The sequence below is a fragment of the Phyllostomus hastatus genome, unplaced genomic scaffold, assembly GCF_019186645.2.
Source record: "Phyllostomus hastatus isolate PE091 unplaced genomic scaffold, TTU_PhHast_1.1 phas_scaffold_78, whole genome shotgun sequence".
Lineage (NCBI taxonomy): Eukaryota > Metazoa > Chordata > Mammalia > Chiroptera > Phyllostomidae > Phyllostomus > Phyllostomus hastatus.
Window position 1 is genome coordinate 77,915,430 of NW_025334041.1, and position 22,311 is coordinate 77,937,740.

Here is a 22,311-nt window from a genome sequence, read left to right on the forward strand (position 1 = left end):
GTGAACTGGTTGCTCTCACTCCCTAACCTCACACATCCAATTCAACAGCAGGTCCTAGGTGTTCCATTTTCAAAATAAACTTCCACTCCCATCATTTTCTCCATTCCCACTGCTACCACCCTAATTGAGACTACCACCAATGCTTACCTAGATGACTTTAGCCCCTCTCAAACCACGACCAGTTCCTCCTCTTCCACACCACTCCCTTTTTTGTAACATATATAATAATATTAAAATGTGAATCTGGCCCTGGCAGGGTGCTTGGAGCATCCCTCTGTACGTACAACAGTTTTCCGGTTTCATTCCCAGTGCAGCCAGGGCACATACCTGGATTGTGGGTCAGATTCCCAGTGGGGATGGGGATGGGAGGCAACCAGTTGATACTACTCCCTCTCCCACAAATGTTTCTGTTTCTTCCTCTTTTCCTCTCCTCCCTTTCCCTTTGTCTCCTCCATCCCCCCTCCCTCCAACTCTAAAACCAATAAACATATCCCCAGGTGCGGATTTTTAAAAATGTGAATCTGAGACATGATACCAAACCTTGAACTATTCAAATACTATCCACTCACAACTAAACGGAAACACTCTGCAAGACACTGAATGCCCTCATTCCTATTTTCCTTCCCAGCCTCTTTCTGGGTCCCTGAGATCAAGATTCAAAGTATTCTTTTTCAGGTGTTTAAAAAGCCAGTGACTTTTTGGTTTTGGGTCTCACGCTTGTGCTTCTAATTAACTTCACTCCCATCCACGTTACATTGAGGCTACCACACAAGATACCACTTGAACAAGAATTCTTAAAGCACTTAAAAATCAGCACATAAACTGAATCACATGTCTGAGCCCATTGCAAGGGCATTGTAAGTTCTTTAGAGCCAGGAGCTAGATCTAAGTCAAGTTTGTTCTAGCACTATATTGCATCAGCCTGGCACAGAATGAACACTCGACAAAGGTTTGTTAACTGGAGCTTCCTGGGTCATTGCAGAAAATCTTAGGAAAAAATCACTAGGAATTGCCCAAAATGTTGAATGATTCTGGGAGCACTTAAGATGAATAAAAATGATTTTAACTGAGAAGTCCACATTTGCAAATGTTTTCTTTTTCCCCTAGGAAGAAAGAAGAATACATTTTGGGGAAGAAAACTCTCTGGGTACCTAATGAATCCCTAGAGCTAGCTAAAATTGAGGGTGCTGGACAAAGCTAGACAAAGGGGAGGCAGAGAAGGAAGATCCCAGGCCAGCCCTCTCCATCAAAATGACTCACTCGCACCTGTGCTCTCCCTCCCCTCTTCATTGCCCCTTCTCTCTGCCTTTAATTTCCTTCATGTTTTCTTCCTCTCAGTTATAAAAGTTTTACTCCACAGTCTGCACATCTTGGGTGTGCATGTACACGGTGGTGTCCACAGGGCTGGGAAACAAGAGTGAAGGCCGAGGGTAGTGCCCAGAGAGTGGCTACAGCATCACACCACAGTTCCATATTTTTTATTTGACTTGGGAGAATTTCCCATAATGGATGGAAAGAATGTGGTGGGGCTGGCAAGGGGGTTCCTGCCAGTGAAGCAGGTGTCCCAAGACCTCTTCTAGGTAGCCAGGGGCCAGAGGGTATCAGAACTCCCACACACGAAGCAGCCTTTGTGATCACAGTTTCTGAAGGTATTTGCTAATTTGATAGCCGGTGGATCCACTGGTCAGGTCATCAATGCCACAGGGTTACTGAAACTCACATATGCTCCCCAACATTTCCAAAATCTTTCCCACCTGTTGTCTTCTTGCTGCTACATAGTTAAGTTTCACCATCTCCTTCCCAAATTCTTTAAAGCGGTTTGCAAGGTCTTGTTCGTTTGTAGCATTTTTGACAGCTTCTAGGGCCTCTTCCACCTGAAGTGATAAAAACAAAAATAAACATTTATAAACAAATAGTATTTAATTATTACTAAAATTGTTAGAAAAGTCAGTTTGTAAAAAAAACTAATGTGCATTAACATTTAAATAATAGGGAAAATAGTTTCTCTAAGAAGCGTTAATAATCAGAATAAATATCTGTTCAAGGATTACAGAATATTTTGTAAGAATAAGAAATAATAATTGCTGAACTCTTGGAGCATATAGAATACTATAGCTTGTATTTGAGTTATAATTGGACAAGGAAAACACACTTCTAATTTTGAGAAGAAACAAAGAAAATATATGTTTAAATAATATGGAACTTTAAAGCTATTTCTAGAGATCTCCAGAAGACAAAGTCATTTGCAAACAAGCCTGTAGGAACTCCTAGGCTGCCAGAAGACTTAGACCATTAGACTCTGCGACCATTCCTTTTGGCAACATCTCTAAACCTGGGACTAACAGGATTATGATTTTAAATTGAGTCTATGCCCTTCTGTCTGACAGAAAGAGGACATAATGTGAGCCTGGAGAAGCAAGTGATTTTGACACTTTGTTGCCACTAAGAGTGGCATCAACTGGGGTGAGCAGAACCCTCTAGTGACGTGCTGTGCTTCCAGTTCCTGCGAACCGCCATCAGATGTTCCTGTGTGGCCTTGGACTTGAAGTATGAGTTTCACTAAAAATTCCTTTGTAAATAAGTTGAGGATTTGAGAGGTACTAAAGTTTCTTCCCCTCCAGAGTGATCTCAACTTTAATGTGGTGTGAAGGTTTCCACATCTGGTATCTCTTTAGGGTTTTAATACGTGTAAATTTAATTAAAATTTAAGATATTATGGTGAACTGATTAACTACATCATTGTCAGCAAGAAAGTGTCTTTGTAGAAATCGCCAAGAAATTTTTCAGCAGAAATAGCCAAAAACACAATCCCAAGTGAGTAAGACAGATACGTGTTTACAAAATCAGAAGCTCTTTGTGAAGGAAGCCTGGCAGACAGGCTGCAACTAGTACCGGCTTCTGAGAGAGGAGGTGGAAAAAGAGAGAATACAGCTCTTAAAGTCATGAGAAACTCAGAGAACATCCTCATCAGCTCGTGTAATTTGGACCAAATCAAAGGGCAACATACAGACAATTCATTGTTTGACAATGCCCAAGTACAAATGACCACTGGCATGGCTGGAAAATCATAAATTGACATAGTTCTAACCTACAGAGATACAGCTGTGTTTAGGCTTAACACACTTGCAGTAGTGTCTAACCAAACTTCCTTATCAAGTTTCACTGAGTGGAGAAAAGGAAGGGTATGCACAAACCAGTGATAATGGATATCATTAAAACTTTCACTCCATAGATATGATGCCCTTCAATTTCCTATATAAGCTGGCCTCATTTTATTAGGAGAAGAGTTGGAGTAAGGGAAGTTCTTTAGAATAGTGGTAATCTAGACTCCATACAAAATTAAGTTTCCATTCTCATCTTCTACGGAAATTCTGCATCTTTTTTCCTTTCTAATTGTAAAAATATAAAATAGTGATTTAACTCCTCAATGTTAGCCTCTTCCAATTCCTATCCAAGCTTTGAAAATACTCAAGGAAAAGAAAGATCCATGATTAAAAAGGGGACTTTTGTGTATTTGGATATTATTTAGGGACTGAAACCAAATTTCACCTTATGGGGTAGAATGGCCCACTGAAAGCATTTTTAGAGCTCAATGAGAATCTCTTACCTGAAATCTTTAATACAACAGGCTGGTGAGGTCATGCTTTCTAATGGGTTTATAATCATTTCTGTGGCTGTCAACAGCAGCCTGGAGGGGAGAGCCTGGGCAGTTAATTTGCTCCTACTGTTGAGTTGTAAATCTTTCCTCAGGACATAAAAACTGGTTCCAGTGAAAAGGAAAATAATTGTCTAAGACAGGACTAAATCTTAGATTTGTTTTCTAATATATGTCTATAAAACAGGCTTCTCACCCCTTGTTCATTGGACCAATTTGGAGTATTTATTTTGTTGTGCTACAGATAACTTATTTTCTCAGTGGTTTTTCTCTGAAGAATCCAGATTTCAGTTTGATTTTGTTTCTAATTCAATGAAGTTCTTTTGAAAAGAAACACAAGTGGTGGGGTCTGTCTGTGAGAAAGAGGACTTCATCATACTCAGAGTTTTAGTCTAGAAGGATAGGAAAAGGATATGGAACGTCCTCATAGAGAATAGTGGCTCAGATTCCACCTAAGGTACCCAGAAAGGGAGGAAATGGGACCAGAGTCCAGACTGTGGGCACACACACTGCCACCAGACAACTACAGACGATGCAGAGAGAGGCAGAGAGAGAGGAGAGGCAGAATGCTGAGGGGACATGGTCAAGGAAGAGACAAAATGGAGAAGGATAGTTACCAGGCATTTGTGAGAAATCAAAATCAATGTAAAATCAAGTTTTTATTTTTGAATAGAGCTGGTGATCTCTCTCTCCCTCTTTTTTTCCTTTCTGGGTGTCCGGGGAAAGGAAATTGACTCCTCTATGCCAGACAAACACACCAAAGAGCTTTTTATGCCTGCCTGGGACCCAGAGTGATGGACACAAGTCAGTAAGCGAGATGTTGGTCCGTGTTTGAGCCCCAGCTCTGTCGTTGGTCGGTTTGGTGACCTAGGGAAGCGACTTGATCTCTCTGACCCTCACTATCTTCGTTAACAAAACGAAGATGATGTCTACACACTGTAAGAGGTTGTTGTAAGACTTACAGGAGATAAGAAATGATGAAAAGAAGGTATGTAAATGAAAAATATGAGATAATATGGCCAACTAAGCCCAAATATAAACTAAATAGAAATGGGCAAAATAATTAGAAAACGGTAACTCTCAGGTTGGACTTTTAAAGAGATTCGACACCATCCATGTTACCTACAAAAGCCAATTTAAACAATAAGATACATAAAGTTGGAATTGAATGAATCCTTCTACACTAATAAATTGGAAACCTCTATGATACTGATAAATTCTAAAATACATAAAATGTCAATATTGATACAAAAAGAAATAGCGAACATGAATAGACAAAAAATGTTACAGAAATGGAAACAATAGACAAAGACCCTCTACCCTTTCTCCAAATGAACCAGGAATATTATATACCTTTTTTAAAAACACAAAAAAGAAACATCAAATAGCAAATATTTAGCCGATGCCTGGCCTGAATTAAAAGCTCCTTAGACAGAGACACTGACCTCTCTGTTTAAATACTGCTGCATAGCATCTACCTAAGGAGAAATTTTTTCCTAAATGATTTTGAAGAGGAAAGATCTTACTCTTGGAATGCCTACCTATGACAGGGGACATGGATGAAGTGGAAGGGCACTGTGGCCAGGAAACAGGCAGCAACCTGCTGAGGTGGCCCTGAGGAGGAAGTCAGGGCTGATGGGGAAGGTGTCATGGTAAGGAGAGGTCTGGGAGATCCTGGCCCCTGGATTGGGAAAGTGTACCCAAAAAACTGATAATGGAGCCCTTCAGGAAGCTGACATAGCCTTCCTCCTTCCATCACCCTCATGATCTTAGACTGACTACAGACAGCTGCTCCCCACCCACAGCCAGGCTGGGCGCCTACCAAAGTGAGAACCTTTGTTCAGCCAGGTTTTCCAGCTCTTAGTATTAGGAGCCTGTGCATAGGTACAGCTGAAAAGACTAAAACTTCTAGAAAACATAAGAATTCCTTCCCTAATTAGTGGGCATAGATATTCACTAATTTTAGGGCATATCACTTCAACTCGTACAGTCTGGGTCTTCTCAGAGCTTGTTCAAAGCCCACCCTTACTGCTATTCCTAAAGCAAGCCTGCCTGCCACTATTATTTAGTTTACAGGCTCCTTCAATTGACCTCTAATTCTCCCAATTTAAATTGCTCTCATTTACTTTGATATAAAAAAGCAGTCTGAGAATTAATTTATTCATTAAATATACTCACAAGGAGCTGGGCAGGCCTGGGGGATGGCAGTAGTACTGACTGAGGGGTCTGACCCCTCCCCACCTAGACAGCATGAGCTAGTGCTCCTGTCAACATTCACTGCACACACCAGTGCTTTAAGTCACTCTTGTGATCATCACTTTCTTATTTAAGAGAGCGGGGAAGGGTGGGAGAAAGAGGAGCAGAGAAAATGTTGATGTGAGAGAGAAACATTGGTAGGTGCATTTATTTGTATGCACCCTGACCAGGGACCAAACCCACAACATAGGCATGTGCCCTGACCAGGAATCGAACCCAAAACCTTTTGGTTTGTGGGATGATGACCAGCCATCTAAGCCACTCTGGTCAGGGCAAGATAATCATTTCTGTTTGGACAGACTGACCTCATTCCAGGGTCCTACAACTGACACCCAGCAGACTGAATTTCAAGTAACATTGCTGAAACTATTAAGCAAGTCACATGCAACTCCCTTGTTAGGTAGGATCTAGGTTTGTAGCTAAAATAAGTAAGTTTTTGGAAACAGGAGTTGTCCAAGTGAATCAATGAATGTTAGATTCAACGTTTAATTACTTGTTTAACCATGTATCTTGGTTTGACCATGGGTGTCCCAGCATTATCATACTTTATCCTTTTGCCTTCTAAAGAGAAACTGACTTTCTTGATTACATTGTATTTTCTTGTTGACAAGTGCAAAACAAATGATTTCATTGGCAAGCAAGAATGATTGAATGCTAGTGTCATTTATTCTTTAAGTGCCATGTTTTATAAAGTACAATGATAATAGAGCTTGATATATTTCCAAAGTTATTTTCAGCCTGTGCAAGAAAAATAACACTACCCCAGTGTCACTGAGTACTTAATATGTATCAGATATTGTTCTACATAATGTACATACACCTAATTTTGTCCTTTTTAAAATTTCTGTCTTATGGAGAAGAAACTGAGGTCAGAGCCATGACACATCCTGCCTGAGCAGTCTCACCCCAAGTGAGTGCAGAAGCCTGCCTTGAACCCAGACCGTTGGCTCCAGGGTTCACTTTTAACTCCTCTGCTGCCTCAGTTTCACAGAAAGAATGAGTTTATAAAGCTGATGGGATCTGGCCTTGGACTGTACTGATCAGCTGACATGAGCACTCACTCCTTAAGAGCCTTGCCCCATCTAGTCAGTCCAGGTTCCAGTCATCCTGCCTGTATAGTAGCTCTACAACGGACCCCTCTTCACTGTACACACTGCCACCGCCTCCGCCCAGCTTTTCTTCCATTCTCGGGCTTGAATAATTTCAATCCTCTTTTAATGTCTCCTTGCTTGGGCTTTCTCCTCTTCTAATTCCTTCTCCACATCACTGCCAAAAATATTCATCTAAATCACAAATTTAATTCTAATACTTAGAATACTACTAATACTCAATGGCTCCCCATAATCCATACATAGAATCCAAACTGCCACATTACCCAGAACACTGTACAATCTGTGCCTCTGCCCAACTGTGTTACTGCCTCTTCTCACCTGACTTCTATGCTCCATCAATACAGAATCACTTATGTTGCTGTGAACACCCCAATCCCGTCTCTGGCTCTCCTGCCTTTGTTCTTCCCTTGGTTTGTGAAGATTTCTGCAGTTAAAATATTTTGCCTGACCTGAATCCATCTTCCTTCCAGCAGGGGTGTCCAACCTTTTGGTGTCTCTGGGCCACACTGGAAGAAGAAGAGTTGTCTTGGGCTACACATTAAATATACAAACACTAACAAAAAAATGATGAGCACAGAAAAAAGGTTTTAAGCAAATTTATGATTTTGTGTTGGGCCGCATTATAGCCATCCTGGGCCACATGTGGCCTGCGGGCTGTGGATTGGACACCCCTGTGGGCAAGAACACCACATTTCTGAGCAGTAAAATGCTCTTTCTCCAGGCCAGTTATCAAATGCAAATTCATAATTCCTGCCTGCTCTGTGGAAACACGACTTGATTATCTACTTGTTTGTTTTTTATCCTCACCCAAGTATATATTTTTAATTGATTTTAGAGAGAGAGGAAGGGGGAGACAGAGAGAAAGGGAAACATTGATGTGAGAGAGAAACATAGATCAGCTGCCTCCTGTATGCGCCCTTCTGGTGTATGGGACGATACTCAGAACAGCTGATCCATCTGGCCAGAGCTGGCTGGGCCCTTTAAATAGCATTTTTTCCCCTTCAGTTTGATGTTAAGCTTTGTCACTGGAGAGTGCTGGACAGGCAACAAAGGAGGACAGAGTTTGGTGTTCTGGTGTTTGGTGTGCTCCCTCAGCAGGTTCTGCTGTGGGGGGGGAGGGCGGTAGCATGTAGAATAGCAGGTGGCCAGCAGTTGCCCTCAGCATGGCCCTGGGTGACTTTGGGGTACCTTCAGGGAGACTCCTCTCCATGAGTTTTCTCCAACACCCTAAAGGATGAATTTCCAGCAAGCTCCATTCACTTGTGTGGCACCTCAGTGACTTTTTTGTCATCCAGTAAACTCAGGACATCTGGATTTCAGCCCTGGTTGGGAAGAGGGGTGGAGGCTCTCCCCAGAGGGCTCAACCTCAGTCCTATGGGCAGTGGCCACTCCTCATAGCTGCCATTCCTATATTCCTTAGAGTTCTCTCATTACTAGCCAATCCCTCATTACTCTAATCTGCTACTAGAGTCAACTTGCCCTGCTCAAGTTACTATGTAGTTTCACTCTCATTATTGAACAGAATGGTAAATCCCCCCTGCTCTTTTGATGGGGCCAACTCCTTTCCAATCACCCTCAACCCTTATCCCCCAGCCTGTTCAATCTGGTCCAAACAATTGGGAAAAGGAAAGGCAAGTTTTCTTTATTACAGTGAGACCCAGTCCTGAGACTTCCCACTCCCAGCCATATCCCCCTTCCTCATATAATCCTCAATTGACCAACAATACATGTTGGTTGAACTGGTCTCATCTTTGCTTGGGGGATGGTGAGGAAAAGGAGAAGTTCTGAGAAAATTAAGAAATCAGCACATCCTATTCCCCCTCTACATAATTAACTCAGAGATATATACCTGATACCAAAGCCAATAGAATTAGCAAGATTGTGGAATTTTTATGTGAGCTATCAGGGAAGAGAATGCCCTCTTTCTTGCTATCTTTAATCTACCAGCATGTAAGGCTGAGAATACTTAGCAGCTACCTTGAGGCTAGGAGAAAAGAGCCAACAGAGAAGAGTACCTCACCGAAGAAAAGGATGTAGAAACCTAATCCTTATATTTTGCACCTTGATCAAGCTTTGCCTGAAGATATTACCTATTGACTTTTAGTTTGTTGAACTAATATATTCCCTTTTTAAAGACCAGGTTAGGTTATAGTAGGCATCCAATAAGTATTTCTTGAAAGGGCAAGTGAATACATACATAAATTCTGAACAACTCAGCTGCATGAGAGTTCACACAGAAAAGACATACTAAGACACTGGCTAGTAATTTCTACCATTATCATCAGAGACAAGGATATTTTATACCAATTTTTTACTACTATTCAAACACAAGAGCCACATTAGAGCTGTCAGACCAAATGGGGGACTATCAAAAAATAGTAAGTTATTGAGGATGAACAAGAATATTTGATGCTAACATCACAAAAAGCACAGGAAATATTAAAGTCACCCTGTGTCATCAATGCCCCAAAACAATGGGATGGCAGAAATAGATTAAGCTCTTGGTGGCCAGTAAAAAAACCTGCCTTTCCTGACTAAGGTGTTGCTGTTTTCTGTCTTTCTAATCCACTCTCTACACAGAATCCTAAGACAATCAAGGACATTGTTATGCTAGGACCTCGCCCCAGGATAGAAAAAAAGGTGATTATTTTCTCTGACACACATATGTCTAGATGTGTTTATGTGCAATGCTACCACCAATGCTAAAAACCAACAATGTAATCTGATTACATTAATTCAGAAGCTAGAGAAATGAATATCCCTCTTCATCACTGATTATAACACAGAATCCTTTAAAAGTCTGAAGTGCCACGTGTCAACCTAACACACAATGTCAGTGATTGCAGGACACACCAGGTGTTTGGCAAGGGCAACCTGGACAATGAATGCAATTATCATTCAGGGATGTTTAAAGATGTCTGATGTGCAAATGAGTACTTTGGCTTTGCTCGGGAACATTGAATTCCCATTTTGGTGATAATTAAGCTTTGAACTATGTCACACACTGTTCCATCACTAGCCTTTGGAATTTGAAACAGGTACAGTAGCAAAAACCATATGCAGCCATGTGAACCCTAAATACAATATGCTCAAAATAGTGTTCCACATTAAAGCACATGCAAATACAAGCACGACAGAACGAGTACCATGATACGGACAACTAGCATATTTGTATGTTAACTGAAGAGAGGAACACATTAGTAGCCACAGAAACCTAAGTTTCCAGTAAGAGAATGCAGAGAACCTGCCAAATCGCACCACCCCTTCCGAGTTCCCAACTCTTTACTCATTTTTAGACGGTGAACAATATTTGCTCAGGATTACTCAGCTTGCCAACAATTACTTCTCTGGTTTCAGGGCAGAGAATGAAGGTGGGTATTTTGAAGACTAACCTGACTATTCTTCATCTACTCAGTGAATTTTTGATGGAGAAACATGAATATGATTCTGATAAGAAGGCAATTTCCACTACATTCCTGTAAGTCACTTAGAAATGAGAAAAAAAATCAATATCTGGAAAGAACAGCGATAAAAAAAGTTGGCATGTGAACTAAATGACAAAAAATAAAATATTATGTGTGATGTTTAAAGGGGAAATAGCCATTCACTCGTCACTGAGCAGGAAGCTACGGCACTCACTACCGGGTGTTATTCAAGCTTCAGAGCCAACCGGAAATAGAGTCACTACTATTAGAAAGGATCTGTCACTCTTTTCTTTCATCCATGTTTGATCAGCTATGCAATGAAGAAACTTTTTTTTTTAATTTGGAAAAAGCCTTGAAAAAGTTGTAGATGGTAATTCTAACCTCCTCTGTTAAAATAGGAAAGATATTTTCTTCATCCTGAGTTAAAAACAAATAAATTGATGCTAGCAGACAACACTTGTTTGCTTACGAGAGGATGTGCTTCTATGGAAAAGAACAAAAATGATGCTAAGAAGAATTATATACCTTGTTTGTTTGCGATGAATTGTTAACACTGTGTCTTTAGTGGGGGCAGGGGAAAAGCCCCATAACGTGAAACCCTGACAGACCTGAACTGGAAGTGTGCCAGGGACCACAGCCTAAGTAATTCAGTAATAGTACCAGAAACTGTAATTCCTCACTAGCCCCACAAGATAGCAACATTTTACCACTGCTCTTCACTACAGAGGCTGCACTCCAAGTAAAACAATGTGTTGATGATAGCCATTCTTAATTAACAAGTGTTGGTGAGGATGTGGAGAAAGGGAAACACTTTTGCACTGTTGGTGGCAAAGCAGACTGGTGCAGCCACTGTGGAAAGCAGTGTGGAAATACCTCAAAAAATTAAAAATGGATCTGCCTTTTGATCCAGTGATTCCACTTCTGGGATTATCTCTGAAGGAACCCGAAACACTAATTTGAAAGGACATAAGCACCTCTGTGTTCACTGCAGTGTTATTTACAATCACCAAGATATGGAAGCAGCCCAAGTGTCCATCGGTAGATGAGTGGATAAAACAACTATGGGGCATATTCACAATGAAATTCTACTCAGCCTTAAAAAAGAAGAAAATTGTACCCCTTGCAACAGTATGGATGGACCTGGAGAACACTATGCTAAGTGAAATAAGGCAGTCAGAGAAAGACAAATATCATATGATTTGATTCATATATGGAATCTAATGAACAAACTCAACTAACAAACCGAACAGAGATGGACTCACAGATGGAGAGCAGATGACAGCTAGTGAGGAGAGGGGTGAGGAAGTGCAGGGATTGAACAAAAAGAATAAAGGACTCATGGACATGGACAACGATGTACTGATTGCTGAGGGGAAGGAGGATATAAAGGGACTAAATGGTAACAGGAAAAAGCACAAGATTAAACAAAAAAATGTGTTATATAGTCTACAATCATTTATTAATTTATTAAATTTATTGGGATGATATTGGTTACCTAAACAGACACTTCTCCCAACAAGACATACAAACAGCCAACAAACATATGGAAAGATGTTTAACTGCAGTAGCTATTAAAGAAATGCAAATAGAAAAACAATGAGAAACCACCTCACACCTTTTAGGATGGCTATTTCCAACAAGGAAAGTAATGACAAGTGTTGGAGAGATTGCTGAGAAAAGGAAATCCTCATTCACTGCTGGCGGGAATGCAGACTGGTACAATCATTTTTAATTTCACTACTGACAGTCTGACGAGACTTCTTAATATTGCTAAATTGACCTTTCCATGGGTTTGTGCTAAATCCCACCCCTCCCTTTTTAACTTCCTTTAATCTGCTGTGTTGGGAAAAGAATGCAATTGACTCCACATGACTACAGGCTGCAGCGATATCATCACCCAACAGCACTGGTCTAAACAGGTGTGTGGAAAGGCAAGATTGTAGGCGGGGACTGGCCCCTGACATCACCTCACAGGCCCAGATTCAATGAGCACTCTCCACACAGAGGCAGTTCAGCCTGTCCCCACTCCCCAAAAATGGCTTAACAGGGCCTCCCACAGCAGAAAGGAGAATGATACATGGGATACAAAGTTAACTTCTTTGCTCAGTCCTTTTGTCTCCCTAGTAAGGAAGATTGTCCATCTGGGGAAAGATCTATCTTAAACTGTTGCCTCTGAAGACTAAGTAAGTGAAAGGAAGGGAAAGAAAATCTTTTCTCCAACACACTTTAAAACAAAGTTATTTGTTGCTTAAAGGTTACATACAGCACAGGTTGGGCAGGGGGAGGGTCAGCCCTCGCTGCAGTCTGCAAGAGGTGCTAGGGGTTTTACAATGGCAACCTAGCAGCCCTTTACCCAACACTTACTTTGTGCCCGACTCTGTGATACACATTTCATAAGACTTTCCTGTATTAGAACCTCACACAACTCTGAGGGCTGTACTATCATTAGGGCATATTAACAGGGGAAGTGTCAGAGATGTAAGGAGGTCATATGGTGTGTTACAACATGGCTAGCAGGCAAGTGGACATCAAACCAAGACTAAACCTAGGTAATCTTACTCCAGTGGCCAAATGGTCAATCATAATGTTTACTTCCTCTCAGTGTCCTCTGAAATAAAGACTCTTCTCATACTGCTGACTTCATCCTATTTGCAAGACCCTTAGCTGGCTCTTGAGGAACTACTCTCCACGAACATTCTGAAAAAACTCCCAAGCAAGTCCTGCTATGTGTCTCTCTGCTCCTCAGGCACCTGTAATAGAAATCTTAAAGTAATTTGTGATTTATGAATGTGGAACTCCAGTTGGAGATGCTGAAATATGAGGTTTTTCATAATGGTGCACACTTTATACATAAGTTAGAAATCCTGGCTGTTTTATCAAGGTGAACTCAGATAAAATATCCAACCCAAGATTTTTTGACAGAAAACACTTGTGGTTTTGGAAATTTCTTTGGAAATTACTAAACAAGCCTGAGATGGCAAGTGAGGGAAGAACAGGCTCTCATTATTATTCACTTCCCACCTCAGCTGCCCCTCGCTGTTCACTCCACTGACAAAGAAAATGAGCCCATGAGGGTTGGTAACAGGGAAAGTGGTATGTCAGGAATGGCCAGAGCTAGGAGAACTAAGCTGGCAATAGGCTGGTTCCCCAAAAAGAAAAGTGTGCAGTTCACATTCTATCGTCTAAGTCCTGAGATCAGTCCAGGGCTGGTACTGATTGTCTAGGTAGGGATAAGATCCACTGGGGGCATGGAATAGAGACGATGTTTGTAAGCACTGAAGAGCATCTAAGTTCAACTGGTTGAACCATCTTGATTGCAACTAGACACCAGTCAATAACTAGGAAAACAGAGAAAGGCCCAGCTGTCAAGGACTGGGAATGTTGCCTTGGTCCCCGGTCCAGTAAACTTTATAAACAGAGTAAAGCTCCACTTTCATTAGGAAACAAAAAAGTTAATAGGAACCAAGGACACTTGATAAGCAAGGCACATATAATGCACAATAAGTACACAGTGTCACAGCCCAACCCAGGAGTGGCAGATGTCACGTGTGGTGTGACAAGATTAATTCCAGCAATGGGAAGTATGATGGGGCTCCTTATTGCCAGACTAAGATAGGCTCAACATCCATATATCTAAATAAAGCCAAGGCTGGAGAAGGTAACAGAATATGTTTAACATGTGATCCCCATTAGGATGGGCACAGGTGGTCATCTGGCTGGCTGTCCAGAAGCTGGCCAAGTCTACACTACCAACGGACCAGCACTGCTCTGAATTTCAAGACAGGGCCAAGGCAGGTGCCCCATGCTCAGCCTCTGTAGCCTAAGTGAATGCAGTTTTGTACTCCAGGAAGTAAGTTTGGAAATCCAAACTCTGTGTTTTGAAAGAAAACAATTCAAGCAAGTCTTTTATAGCTTTTTGATATATTATTGAATATAATTTTAATGTTGGAACAGTTTGGAGGTATGCCCCCCAGGGTGAGTGACCAAGTGATCCGATGAGCACTGAACCATCTTTCACACAGTTCAGGGCTGTAAAATACATGGTCAACATTGCCACCATAGAAAGCAAATTTTGGTAAATTCTATATACGTACAATTTTCAGATGAGATAAAAGTCTCATGACATCCGCCATGTCTGCCAGGATGAGTAAGCGTGTGACAGCAGAGAGCAAAGCCCTTGCCGCCCGCACCATGGTGCCACGCTTGACGGACGAGCACGGGTCATCAGCAAACTCTGAAGAGGCGATGCGCATGGTCTCGCCTGGAAGACAAACACAGGAAGCCTGTGGGTAGATGGGAGGCTCAGAGCCTGGCAGTCCTAATGATCTGTGGATGGACGGTCATTGTTCTCATTGCAAAACTGCCATGACCAGGCAGTCTGTCTGCCACTTCCGACACAGCTGAACCTTTTGAGTCAATGGCATCAGTGCATGTGGGCAGGGGCTGCAGGCAAAACAAGGTGCTCACTTCACACTGAGTATGGAATTATGCTTTTAGCATCAGTAAGGAATATATTTAATTCAATTTGTCTAATAGTTGAGATGAATTTGCCTTTACCTTAATCATTCTCACTCTTCATGTCCCTTGAAACTAATGGCATCTACTAGGCTGCCTGTTGAGGTTACTGACAGTTCAGGTACAAAGCTGCATCTCTGCAGAGGAATGAAACTTAAGACTTTGGCTTCACTAACACTGTCTCCTTAATTGAGTTAGACAGTAACAGACTATAGAGATACCCAAATCTAGTCTTCTGATACTCTGTTAGAAACCTCTTTTCTAATATAGAGAACATTTATAAGACAATCAAACTAATCCACAAATGTTTATTAAACATATACTTGTAATAGATATCCTACTGGGCTCTGGAGTTACACAGGTGACTGAGAATTCTCTGGTCTCGAGTCACAATCTAATAAGGAAACAGGTTCTAAATCATACCCACAAAGCAATGATTGCAAGCCATGACAAACATATGATTAAAAATACAGGCAAAAGAGAAAAGAAGGTAATTTACTCATTTAGTATGAGTCTGAGGGGAAGCTGTCAACTTTGATGGGCTTGGAAGAACTAAGAGGTTTACTAGGAATACCATGGCAGGAAGGGCACCTTACTAGATGAACAGGGTGCGAGGCTCTGAAACCTGGACCGGGCGAGGGAACTGTAGTCACAGGGGAGGCACAGTGAGGAAGGGGTACAGGGCAGAGAGGTGCCAGTGCCTGGGATGCTATGGAAGAGATCTGGACTGTGTCCTCAGCAGGGAGGGATGTGACATTAATAGACTGCTATTTTAGCCATGTTACATAAAGTAAACTAGAGGGGACAAGGATAGGGCAGAGGAACCAGTTACCAGGGCAAATGCAGCTGTAATGTGAGAGAGTAGTAATGAGGACCTGGACCAGGACAAAGGAAGTGCTAGAGAGAGGAAGGGAATATTAAAGAAACCTGTGTTAGAGAAACAACAGATCTTGGGGTGGATTAGACGTGAAGAACAGAGGCAGAGAAGGTGAAGCTGGTGGTGAATACCGACATAGTACAGTTGGCAGGTACATGTTTGCACAAAGAGACCCCAGGAGTGAGAACAAAAGGGGGACCATGAACTAGGATGAGACTGCACCCTAGTCAATGGGGTGGATGTGCACCCGGGGCAGAGAGGACTGGGAGAAGCATAGAGAAGGTTCGAATAGCAGAGCATATGCAGGGGCACAAAAGCTTCAAGAGTAGAGTTAATATGACCAGTATTTCATTTAGAGTAAAACAACTCACTCAATATTTTCTTTATAGAAATGATTACTTGCCACCTATTAATCAAAACCTAGCTCATTTAAATAAAGTCGATTATGTCATTATGTGTGTCTGGTAATTTATCCTAAGAAACAAGGGAAAATTTAACACACACACACACACACACACACACACACGCACACACACAATCTCTTTCCATGTTATAGGTGGGTCAGAATATAACATAATTTGTTCAGTTAGTGTCATAGTTATTTAAACCCTTGCAGCCCTGGCTGGTGTGGCTCAGTGGATTGAGTGCCAGCCTGCAGAACAAAGGGTCATCTGTTTGATTCCCAGTCAGGGCACATGCCTAGGTTGCTTCAGGTCCCCAGTGGGGGGCATAAAAGAGGCAACCACACACTGATGTTTCTTTCCTCCTCTATCTCCCTCCCTTCCCCTTTCTCTAAAAAAATAAATAAATAAAATCTTCAAAAAAAACTTACAGTGATACTTTTATATGAGCACTTGGGAACTGTGGCCATGGAAGGAAATATATTGTATGGCTGCATTTTTAAAAGAGACTACCATCTATAATGTGCATATAGCTAACAGCAATTATTCTTTATGCCTATGCACAAATAGCTTGATATACATCAACAGACAGAGAGAAACTTAAAAATCCATTACCATGCTGACACAATGGTGAATTTTCAAGATGCATGGCCCTAGAGGACTAAATAAACTTTAAGATACAGGCTGGTAGTTAGAAGATACATATTCAATCCAAGTGTCTCACCCTTGTCACAGACTTACATAAATTTCCTCCTCCTCCCCAGATCCTCAGAGAAGACTCATTAGCCAATTGCTATGTGGTCTGGAAGAGACTAGCTCATTCCCACTCTGTACAGAGCAGCTAGAAAGAACACTATACACCAATGAAATATTGAGAGGATCACCACAGATAAATGATTAAGTGGAATGGATTTACTTTTTTTTAAGAAAAGGGAGATTGCCCTGATTGGCATGGCTCAGTGGGTTGGGCATTGTCCTGCAAAGCAAAACATGTTGGTTTGATTCCCAGTCAGGACACAAGCCTGGGTTGCTGGCCCGGCCCCCCACTGGGGGCATGCAAGAGGCAACTGATTGATGTTTCTCTCTAGCACATGGACGTTTCTCTCTCTCCCTTCACTTTTCTCTAAAAGTAAAATCAAATTATTTTAAAAAAGAAAGGGGAGATTTACAGTATTCTGTACATGAAGCTAGGGAACTACTTGGGTGATCCCAAATTCTGCAGATGGAATTTATGAGAGCCATAGCTTGAGGAAGAGCAGTGGCACTGTGGAAGGGTGATTCTCAGAACAAAGGCGCCTCCTCTCAGTGTGTGGGGGACCATGACTGATCCAACTAATTTTCAAGTTCAGGTTTCCATATAAAGGGTCATTATAATGGCACTCCAGATTCTGACATTTATTTGGTCAGCAATATTGCTTCAAAGCCAATGGGTGCCACATATCAGTACAGAACTCTCAACTTGGGGCCCACTGCAGCAGGCACCCCTGGAAGAAGCTCAGGAGATAATAACATATCTGAAAGAGAGAGAGAGAGAGAGGTGGGGGGGAGAGAGAGAAGAGGCCCACATTAATAAATGTGACTCTGCAAAGAGAAATCTCATGCTAAATTCTGAGATTTTTCTTTGATAAATAGATGATTTCATTCAATTTAAATTAAAACTAAAAACTCATTTTAAGCAGAGACAAATAATGTCATGTTATTAAAGATTTAAAAGGAAAGGCAACCCAAAGTTGGCTATAACTTGAATGAATTTTATGCCCCTATAGTTTTAGGATTACTGAATTAAAACATAAATCTATATCACAAAATGATAAGTGAGTTTATTAGCATAAAATTAGCTATTTTCCCAGGGAAATTGCTTTTTCTATAATACCAAAAATTTTAGCTAAGAAGTAGCATACATGTATAGGAGAGGGAAGGGAGCAGTGAAGGGAGGAAAATAGATCCACCTGTTTCTTTTATAATGCCGCCGTGTTCCATCTTCCTCGTGGCTTTACAGGCCTAAGCTCAGAGCACTGTTTCTATGCTAAAGCTCTGGGCTGCTCTAGCAACTTTACCTCTGCTGGAAATAAGAAAAAGTTAACATATCCAAATAAGTGTCTGAAGGGAAATAACAATTAATATATATATGCTTCTATATAAAGATTTATTAGACAAGTATTATTCTAAAAGCTTTATATATATATGCATACACACACACATATAAATATATAAATAAATTCAAGGATTTAGAAATGTACTGTTAAAGTCACAAAGACCTAGGATCACATCTCAACTCCACCCCAGCCATTAATAAACATGTGAGCTTGGCAATGAATCAACCTTTGTGTTTCAGTCCCCTCAACTGTAAATTAAGGGTTGGAGGATGACAGCTGCCTTATGGACTGCACTTCAGGGATAAAAGTTAGAGATGATACATTACTGTCATCAATGCCACTGCCCCACTATCACTGCAAACCCTCTCCAGTACAAGGATTACGGGTGAACTGGTTAAAGGATGAAAGTGTATTTTTTGGTTGATTCCACTCCTCATGTACATAACAATTTAGAAGCAGGAGAACATCTGCCCCAAATATGCTTATGGCTTATTGCTTTAAGTCAGATTATACATCCCTCCCCTCAAATAGGGGGGCTAGTGCTTGGTTTTCAAATCAGTGATTGTTCTGGTTCTTATGCTACCCTGAAGGCATTAGGATGGATAGATAATATTGCGTAAACTTGAGATAATATCAACGCAAATGTGGAATGAAGCAGAACCATAGTAATAAATAAAAAGAGGGATGACATGCAGACAATAGAGTGTCAGGAGCAGACAAGTCACTTAGGAAGCAGATCATGAACCAATGGGAACCAATGAATGTCACGTGTCTCATCCTCTGACAGGCAGCCCTGCATTCAGTGTAAGCAATCTTTAAACATTTGGCAAATGAACTACTGAAAGACTGTGAGAAGCAAGAAAAAAGCGAGGTTCAGAGAAGGCAGAGTGAAGGCATGGAAAACTCAGACAGTAGATGGTTCTAGATGCTGACGAGGGTTTAACTTTTGCTGTCTTTGCATTCTTTCAGCAATGGGAGGCTCTGGGCTTGTCCCCTCAAATTAAAAGCTAGCAGAGCTACAGTGAGAAAGGAAATGGTGAAAAACGCAAGACACAGAGCCAATGGAATGAAATAATCAAACCTAGAGTAGATTGAGACCTATGAAGCCAGATAGGAAAATTACGATGTACCTACCATACTTTGTGTGGTAATTTACATTGTCAATATTTTGATTATAAAATAAAGATTATTCCTTTCTGAGAACTGAAAAATACAGATAATTAAAGAGAACCAGATAGCATACACTATTCCAGGAACCAAAGACAACCCCCAGGGGACATTTGATGAGCTCTCTTCTAGAAAGTTCTTTATACCTACACTTTTAAAGAGTAGTTATAATATGTAATATAACTGCATATTCTCCTTTGTCTAATTACATATATTTTCCTTTGTCTAATTACATAAGTTATATGGCATATAATCGTTAACATTCTTGCAATTTCCCTCATTACAGAGTTCCTAGAGGAAATGAGAGAAAAAGAATGAGAAGTTCCAAACCTCTTCGTGAAAGTTTTTTTTCCTTTTCACAATATCCCATGCCTGCCTCAGAACCTTTTTCACACATATTTTCCTCAAGGTACAAATCTTAAAGGATATTAAGAAACAGATCCTATACAGCAATGCAAGACAATGCAGTCTGTTTTTAGAGAAGAAAACAAGATTGGTGGAGTATATTACCTGACCACAGTTTTGCAGTCTTCACTAATTCTGTTCCCTAAACCACATCATTACTGAGCTACACACTCCCAAAGCCAGTGCAGGAATAACTGAATTTTAGGATGGTAATTGAGTAGAAAGTGGACATCTCCTGAATGTTTTATCACTTTGATTATGGTGTAGATTCTGTAAGGCGATGTGATGCTTGAAAGCCCCTTACTGCTATGGTTAGCTAATTTTCAAAGCATGGTGGGAAAACACTGATGTTCCTTTGAGATAAAGCAAACTAAAATGTTAAATGAATGGTCCATGTGGAAAACTCCACAGAAGTTACAATGTTATCAGAGACAACATTACATCATGCCTCTTGGTTCCTTTTCAGAAGACACAGGGGAGCACTCCTTTGAGAAGAATCACACAGAACTGGGTGATATACAGCAAACGATGAGTTGAGCAGGCGTCGATGAAGCCAAGGGCCTCTGAACTCACCGCATTACAAACACCGAGGAATACCCTGTTTGAGGCTGGTTCCTGCATCCAGAGGATGGTGCCCACGAGGTGATTCAAGTTTTCTTTCATTTTAAGATTCTATTAGGTGTGTCTATTTGGAGTTAATATATTGATATGTGCTCTCTGATCTCATTCCTAATAAGTAAATTTCTCTTCTATTTAGAATTCACAGTGTGCAAAGGTCTGTTCCAATAGCCTTACATGGTTTAACTCAATTACTGCGCAATAAAATAAATACTTACACTGTTACCATTTATACCAAAGGAAACAGAAAAGAGAATGGGAAGCTTACTTAGCTAAGGTCAAACATCTGGTAAGTGATTCTAGTGGAAACCAGAATCCAAAGCCAGTCTGGCTTCAGAGTCTATGCTTTTAACAAGAGTGCCTTAGAAATATCATTAAATTCTACTTACTATACTAAACTTATCTGTTTACATATCTCTGTGTGGACCTATAATATGAGTTGAAGGCTCGTATATTATTTTATTTGGTTAGTGGAGTATTTTAAGGAAAAAAGGGAGAGGAGAAGGGAGAGAGGGAGGGAGGGAGGGAGGGAAGGAGGGAGGGAGGGAGGGAGGGAGGAAGGAAGGAAGGAAGGAAGGAAGGAAGGAAGGAAGGAAGGAAGGAAGGAAGGAAGGAAGGAAGGAAACTGAATAAACAAAGGCATTTCTTCACTTATCCTCAGGCTCCCCCACTCCCTGGCAGGGCTGATTTATGACTGTCTGTGCCTACATATTCAATACTTTTCAGTCCTCACCCCTTTCCCAGGACTGTAAGCATGGTCAGAGTGGGGACCATAACCATAGCATATCGATTCTTTACTCCTAGTATTTAACACACATTTGAAAAGGTACATTTACTTCACTATTGGGAGGGGCAAAAGAAGACCTTCCCTGTACCTTACATTTAAAAATATATCAAATTAATGCTGAAGCAGGGAGAAAGGACAAAAGAAATCCTGAATGCTACACACTTCACCATAATAATCTGAATATTTTCTTCCTTTTTTTTAAATTGAACTTGTAAGTTCAGCAAATGGCCTGGGAGCTATAACACTGAGAAAGGCAAGTGCTAGCAGAAGTAAGCAACTCCCTCATTTCTCCTTAGTTTTGTGATCAAAAGGAAAGAACCATTAAACATTTTTGGAAACAATCAAGCATTTGAGAGAGCAATGTATGCATTTCACCCCAGGGTGGTTAGGGCTCAAACTCATGATTAGGGGAAATGATTGACAATCAAAATTTTCCAAGACTTAGGGATGATGACAGCATTCATGTACTTTCTCAAGCAAAATCTGCATTAAATAAGCCACCTCATGCAGACCCTCTTGTTTCCAGCACTGAATAGTTCAGATGCTTCTGTTACCAACATGCTAGATATCTGTGGCCTACATATGTGAAATTCAGAAGATAGCCTTATATGCTTATGTTTTTTTAAAAGCACATATTATGTGCCCTGGCTGGCATAGCTCAGTGGATTGAGCATGGGCTGTGACCAAAGCATCACAGGTTCGCTTCCCAGTCAGGGCACATGCCTGGGTTGTAGGCCAGGTCCCCAGTGGGGGCCATGAGAGAGGCAACCAACCACACATTGATTCTCTCTCTCTCTTTCTCCCTCCCTTCCCCTCTCTAAAAATAAATAAATAAAATCTTTTAAAAAATGCAAAGTTTAAAAAAAAGCACATATTATGCAAAACATATCAAAACCATGAATATATTATAAAATGAGAATGCTGCTTTTTCCTCTGTCTTTCCATCAAGGGTAGTCTTTGGCAGAGAACTCTATCTTTCTTCATTTTTCCAAGGAGA

At 40.9% G+C, this 22,311-nt stretch overlaps 1 protein-coding gene across 4 annotated transcripts in view; it reads right to left on the reverse strand.

Moving 5' to 3' along the window:
* The window catches only part of CTNNA2 (catenin alpha 2), a 1,104,880-nt gene that overhangs the window by 756,357 nt on the left and 326,212 nt on the right, over positions 1–22,311 (reverse strand). For all 4 annotated transcript variants that reach the window (XM_045827749.1, XM_045827747.1, XM_045827750.1 and 1 more), the window contains exons 4-5: positions 14,543–14,709; positions 1,755–1,874 (exon numbers count right to left, since the gene is read on the reverse strand). In XM_045827749.1, coding sequence (XP_045683705.1) covers positions 1,755–1,874; positions 14,543–14,709 — 287 coding nt within the window. The remainder of the gene's footprint in view (positions 1–1,754; positions 1,875–14,542; positions 14,710–22,311) is intronic.